This window comes from Myotis brandtii, unplaced genomic scaffold (assembly GCF_000412655.1).
Source record: "Myotis brandtii unplaced genomic scaffold, ASM41265v1 scaffold74, whole genome shotgun sequence".
Taxonomy (NCBI): domain Eukaryota; kingdom Metazoa; phylum Chordata; class Mammalia; order Chiroptera; family Vespertilionidae; genus Myotis; species Myotis brandtii.
This window is the reverse complement of record NW_005370944.1, coordinates 18,717-25,394: the sequence shown is the minus strand read 5'-3', so window position 1 is coordinate 25,394 and position 6,678 is coordinate 18,717. Positions and strand designations below refer to the sequence as shown.

The window sequence follows — 6,678 nt, the reverse complement described above, 5'->3', positions numbered from 1 at the left end:
CCGAGGGCATACAGCTTGTCCAGCAGCGCAGCCGAGGCGCGGACGCAAAACGGGTCACACTCAGGCAGGTCGCCCAGGCGTCGCACCAGCTCCCGCACAGATCAGCTCAACTGATTGTAGCGCGTGTAGTCCTCGTGCCGCTGCAACACGCGCAGTTCGTGCAGGTTGTGATCAGTGACCTCCCAGTTCAGGAAGTCCACCTGTTTCAACAGCTTCTGCTCGTGGAACTTAAGCTTCCTCACCATGATGGCGGATGCCAGCTCCCTAGGACCCCAGGCTGAGAGTGAGTTCCGGCTTCCGTGCGACTTCCGCCTTGGCGCGAGAAGACCCGGCTGCCCTCGCAACTGGGCCAATGAAAAAAAGGCTCACGACCACGTCCCCAATTTCCATTGGTGAGAGTGGGGCCACGCCCCCACAATGTATCTCGCGTTTCTCTCCGGGGGGGAGGGCGGAGCGGGTGTGTGTGGTGGGGCGGAGCAGTGTTAAATTGCTAGGAACCAGTCCTCGGATGCCATAATTGTTTTCTCTCATTAGATGTCTGCCTTTTAGGGACTCCCAAGGGAGTCTCCCCTATAAGAGCTAAACAGGTGAGTTGCGAGGAAGAGGGAAGATGGCATTTGGTTGGTTGGGTATACGTAGTACTAACTGACCGTTGGGTTCATTCCACTGTGTACTTTCAGGGGTCCTCAAACTTTTTAAACAGGGGGCCAGTTCACTGTCCCTCAGACCGTTGGAGGGCTGGACTATAGTTTAAAAAAAAAACTAGTCGGCTGCTAAGCAACAGGCAGCGGCGGCAATTTGCCGCGGGCCGGATAAATGTTTTCGGTGGGCCGCATGTGGCCCGCGGGCCGTAGTTTGAGGACCCCTGGCAGAGGGCCTCCCGGAGTCTGCCGGCCTGTGGGCTGACCTGGCAGTCCCCACAGATGCCAGAGCCAGGTTCTTCACCCGGCGGGAGGAACGATTTTTCTGTGCTAAAGGGGGTGGGATGCAGCGAACCTCTGAAATACAGATTCTCTGGCCGCTTCCTACAGGGCAGAATCGGGATCTACACGGGAGCCAACTGAAAATCTGCACTGTTGACAGGAGTGCTACTTTGAGAAACTTTTGAAGTTTGAGAAACTTGGATAGTAGGTACAAGCCCGTAGCCTGCAGTATGGACGCAAACGAATTTGCTTGACGGTGGATATGTGGTCACTTAGGCCTGAGTTAACGAAGTTAATTCTGTTTCAGCTAGTTATATCTGTAGTTTGTATCTGAGTGTAGCGCTGCCCGACTAACCTCCTCATTTGCTCAAGCCTTTGACGCCACCTAGCATCTTCCCTAATCATTTTTTGTTTTGTTTTTTTTTGTACGCTTTTCATTGTCTTTTAAGGTGTAATATTTGATCTATGAAAAATAATATATGTTTCATATGTAAGTTATAAAGTATAATGAATACGTATAAACCCAACAGCCAGTTTAAGAAAATGTCACCTGGACCATTTCATCTACCTACTCTCCCAACCAGAGGTAAAGGTACCTGTTCTCCAGAATCTTTGTTTAAAAGAAAGAAAAATAGTTTTCTCATTATACATGCATCTCTAAATATGCATCCTTCCCACTCAAAGTGTAGCCTGTGCACCAGCAGAGAGGTCGTTGGAAATGCAGAATTTCATGCCCTACTCCTGACCTACAGAATCAGAATCTGCATTTAACAAGACCCCCAGGTATTTTGTACATACACAATATTTGAGGAGTGTTGCTTAGAAGAAATCACACCACACGGAGTTTATTATATGTAGCTGTAGTTTTTGGTTTTTATAAATTTTTTTAAAAAATTGATTTTAGAGAGGAAAGGTTTTTTTTTGGAGGGGCTATTTTTTAGTAGTGCTGCTAGTAACATTCTTGTAGGTCTTATGTTGCACATATGCAGTAACTTCTAGTATGCATCTTGGAGCAAAATTGCTGAGTTTAAAGTATGTGCATGTTCAATCTTATTAGACATTGGCAAAATTGGTTTTTTCTTTTTTCTTTATTTAGACTATGAGGGTATGTTTATTAAAACTGGGGACAGTAAAACAAGGAAAGGCTTAGCATAAATGAAGTGACAGGAGAGCCTAGGCTGGGCTGCCTTAGCTCACTGGGAAGTCAGAGAAGGGGGCCTTAAAGATAGGTTCAGGGGGTTAGTCTGGGATGAGCTGCCCCTGTCCATTGCTCCCCTGGTTGCAAGTCTCCTGGGGACCCTTAGAGTTTAGGAGATGAGTGCCTGTGGGTGAAGAAGTGAGGAAAGAAGAGGGGGAAGGGATGGCATAGGTGTGCTCCCTATAGGGAGAGTGCACCTATATTGCCAAATTATTTAACAAGAGGATTGTACCAATTTATATTCCTTTGGTAATGCATGAGAGTTCCCTTTGTTCATTATTTTTTAAAAAAGCATATTTATGTTTGTCGGTTTTGACAATATTTTAAAAAATGTTTTTATTGATTTCAGAGAGGAAAGGAGAGGGAGAGATAGAAACATCAGTGAGAGATAATCATCCATTGGCTACCTCTTGCACGTTCCCCACTGGGGACTGAGCCAGAAACTGAGGCATGTGCCCTGACCTTGAAAGGAACTGAGACCTCCTGGTTCACAGGCCGATGTTCAACCATTGAGCCACACCAGCTGGGTGTGTTTCATTCTTGATTGTTAGTTTTTAAAAATTTTTGCCAGTTTGGGAAGTGTGTGATGGTATTTCAATGTGATTTTAATTTTAATTTCCCTGATGAATAATGGTTTCATATGTGTTCCCTCCTTTTTGAAATGCCTCTTCATGTCTTCTATTTTTCTATTGGATTGTGTGGTAAGTAGAATAATGCTCCCCCCGCCCCCAAAGATATCCACCCAGAACCTGTGAATGTTACCTTATGTGACAAAGGGGATTTTGCAGACATGACTAAATTAAGGATCTTTAAATCATGAGATTATTCTGGATTATCTGGGTGGGTCCCCTGTAATCACAAGGGTCCTTTTAAGTGAAAGAAGGAGGCAGAAGAGCCTGAAGAGATATGTTGATAGAAGCAGAAGTCTGAATGATATGATTACTGGCTTTGAAGATGAAAGGGAGCCAGGAGCAAAGGAGTATGGTGAGCCTCTAGGAAGCCCGAAAAGGCAAAGAAATAGATTTTTCTCTAGACCTTCCAGAAGGAATACTGCCCTGCTGACACCTTGATTTAAGCCCTGTGAGATCCAGTTTGGATTTTTGATCTCCAGTACTCTAAGAAAATAAATTTGTGTTAATTTCTTACAATAGTGCAGTAAAAAACAAATAACCACTCATATAGATTCCTTGCTTTTTTTCTAATTGATTTGAAGGTACTCTTTATATATTATGGATATTAATCCTTAACCAGTAATATGTAGTACAAATATTTTCTCCCAATTTGCACTTTATCTCCACTTTTCATATTACCCTAGCCTCATTCCCTTCCAACTCTCGCCCCCCCCCCTTCCAACTCTTGCTCAACATGTCTGCAGCAGGACTCTTGGCTAACTTCCTTCTCCCCAGACAAACATGATAAATACGTAAATTATATATGTTATCAGGTGGTGTTATGAAACAAAACTCAGCAGGATTTAGGAGGGCTTGGGGTGAGGATGGGCTGTAATTTTAAATAGGATATGTTAGGGTAGGTCTTATTGAAGTGATATTTTGTAGGGGTTTAGCCTCATATATATATTTAAATAAAAAATTTTTTAAATATATTTTTATTGATTTCAGAGAGGAAGGAAGAGGGAGAAGAGATAGAAACATCAATGATGACAGAGAATCATTGATTGGCTGCCTCCTGCAGGCCCCCCACTGGGGATTGAGCCTGAAACCCAGGCATGTGCTCTTGACCGGAATCGAACCTGAGACCCTTCAGTCTCCAGGCCAACGCTCTATCCATCAAGCCAAACTGGCTAGGGATAGCCTTAAATATATTAAGGGAAGAGCATTTCAGGAAGAGGAAACAGTCAGTGCAAATCCCTTAAGACAGGAATGTGCCTGGCATGTCTGAAGAGGAGTAACAGCATCTTGGCTGGAGCAGAGTGGGCTAGGCAGGCAGGAAAGGGAATTCAGATAAGCTTGTGGCCCTTGTAAGAACATTTTATGCTGAGAGAGATAAGGGCACTGCAGGGTTTTGTACAGGATTGACAGCTAACTTGTATTTTAAAAGGATCACCCTGATGCTGTGTTGAGAACAGATTATCTGGAGACAGAGGTGGAAACAGACTACTAGGAAGCTGTTACAGTGATCTAGGTGAGAAAGATAGTAGCTAGGACCATCAGAGCAGCAGTAAAATGCTGATGAAAGAGGAGTCTCATGGTTCTCCCTTGCTGACTCCTTTCCTAAAGGAGGAAAGTTGGATGCCTGGATGGGGAAATGGAAGCTGTTTCTGGTGCAGGATTCAGGGTCCCAGCAGGAAAAAGAGACCATACTCCAATTATAATAATGTGAAGAGAATTTAATAAAGGAACTTTTCCCAACAGAATGGACAGAATGTAGGGAAACCACGAAGGTTAGTGGTTTCCAGATACATGTGACCAGAGGCTCTGTAACTCCTAGGCTTGAAGAGAGTCCCTGGAAGGGAGGGAATGGAAGATACAAGTTCTGGAAATGTCTGTGAGGCTGAAGTTTTCCATAAGTACCTGGAAATAAGGTTGGCACCTGAAAGTTAGAAAAACCCACCCAGAATAGATGTGGGAGTAAAGCAAAGATAGTTGGTCTATAAATGTGTGGGAATTAATTAAAGACCATCAAGGTGGTGGCTGGGGGTCTCTCAAGGGGCTGGGGCTGGATTAGGACCCTAGTTGTATGACCAGAAATCCCAATTGTATTAAATGAGCTAATAAAGGTAAGATGTTTACAACAGTGTCTCTAAGGAAGTAGCTGCTATTGTTAAACCCAGCTTGGAGAGAGGCTTTGTGAACAGAAGAGAGATCACAGAAAAGAGGCATCCCAAAGCAGCTGGGAGAAACATGTATTCAGACTCTGGTCATGGTGATACTGGGATAAATTGAGTCCTTAGCATCAAGGCTGCCCCTGTAGAGAGGGATACGAATTCAAGGTTTCTTCCTTGAGACTTGACATACCATCCCCTTTCTCATTCTAGGGGTTCCAGGTTCACTCTGCTAACCTTCTGGTAACTGTGCTTCCCAAGGAGCAGCCCAAACTGCTTTATTCCATTGGTGCAAAAATTCAGGTTTCCCTGACAGTTCTATTTCTCTGTGCAAATTAATACCTGGGCTTTTGGGGTTTGTACAAAATACTTTATTTGGGTCAAATACCAGCCCTGCACAGGGAATTGGATCTACTCACTGCACCAATGAATTTGAAGCTAGAGGCCTGCAAATCACACCCCTCAAAACAGCCAAAGGTGTCCACCTTTAGCAGTATTGCCTTCTGCCAGTTAATCTGCATCAAGTGGGAAGAGTGAGAATGATAGGGAATCCTAGCTAGGGGTAGGCAAGGCTCCAGGGCATAGCCAGGAAGGGGAGTAGGAACTGAGGCCTATGCCTCACAACATCTCCTCTAGGAAGCTTTCCCTGATCCTTGCTCCATCCAGGCTGGGTTCTGTGCACTCCCAAGCACATTTTATGTTACTGGTCACATTGGGCAAAGAGCCTCTGTCTACTTGTCCAGACACACCTGAGCCCCTGGAAGGTAAGGACAATATCTCATTCGACTTTGTAGCCAGGGACCTGGTACAGAATAGCTAGTTAGTTAATGCTTCCTTCAGTGCACGATTGAATGAATGAAACAGAGACAGAATGGATGAATTAAGGATAAGAGGGTGAACTGTAAGCCTTCTAGGGCAGGAACCCGGAATGAGTTGTGCTGTAGGCACAGTGCCTGGCAGTCAGTGCCCAAAGTGTTCTGGATGGGCTGAGCAAGGATCAAATCCTTCTTGCCTCTTCTTGGATGTCTACCCCCATTACCCCTCCCTCCTCCTTGCTGCTGCTGCTGCCAAAGACTGAACACCCCGTCCCCACCGCTGCATGAAGCAACACGGAATCGGGTGGTGTCTGGGCTTGTTTCTGTCGCTACAAGATTCAGGGTCTTGGTCTTTTTCCATGAAAGAACTTTCCCAAGGCAGGGGTGCTCCTGGCTCTGGCTGAGGTACTAGGACCCGCAGCGGCCAATATCCCAGGCCGCTGAGGCTTCTTCCTTGAGGACGCTGCTGGCTCGGGGAGCGGCCGGTGTGGGCGAGGCTCCAGAGAACAGTCCAGGGCTGCACCGCCGCCCAGTCCCGCTGGGGCAGGGACAGGGACGGAGGGGTGAGGGGGGGGAAGCGAGTGTCTGCGGCTCTCCACGCCCCCTTCCTCAATCCCCTTCCTCTGGTACCCTCCTTGCAGCCCCTCAATTTGCAAACGTTTGGGGTTTTCATCCACTGGCGTCACGGAAAAGACAGGAGGGTGACCGGAGGCGAGGAGGCGGCGGTGGCTGGCGGGGGAGAGCGCGACGCTCCAGACCCTCGGGGCGAGAGGTAACTCCCATTGAAGGCTGACAGTCCTGGAGGCTCGGGGCCCCCTACTTCCTGGGTCGTCTCTTTCCTTTCTCATCCCGATCTCCCTGGAGCTAGTGTGGGCCACTGTCCGAACGAAAGAAGCCAGGAGCTGGCGGGGCGGGAGGGCGGAGTCGGCGTTCGAGCCCTGCGCTTCGCGGAAGTGCCGT

At 46.8% G+C, this 6,678-nt stretch overlaps 2 protein-coding genes across 8 annotated transcripts in view; one reads left to right on the top strand and one right to left on the bottom strand.

The window, feature by feature from the left end:
• The window catches only part of IMP3 (IMP3, U3 small nucleolar ribonucleoprotein), a 1,210-nt gene extending 873 nt beyond the window's left edge, over nucleotides 1–337 (bottom strand). The window contains 1 exon segment of the mRNA XM_005882827.2: nucleotides 9–337. Within this exon segment, the coding sequence (XP_005882889.1) occupies nucleotides 9–245 (237 nt within the window). The 5' untranslated portion in view covers nucleotides 246–337.
• SNX33 (sorting nexin 33) overlaps nucleotides 328–6,678 on the top strand; it is a 17,328-nt gene continuing 10,977 nt past the window's right edge. For 2 of the 7 annotated variants that reach the window (XM_014530468.1, XM_005882749.2), the window contains exon 1: nucleotides 3,957–6,490. The gene's annotated coding sequence lies outside the window, so the exon portion shown is untranslated. Of the gene's footprint in view, nucleotides 393–496; nucleotides 588–852; nucleotides 1,132–3,956; nucleotides 6,491–6,678 lie in introns of those variants that run through there. The other 5 variants (XM_014530464.1, XM_005882748.2, XM_005882747.2 and 2 more) reach the window with 5 other exon arrangements.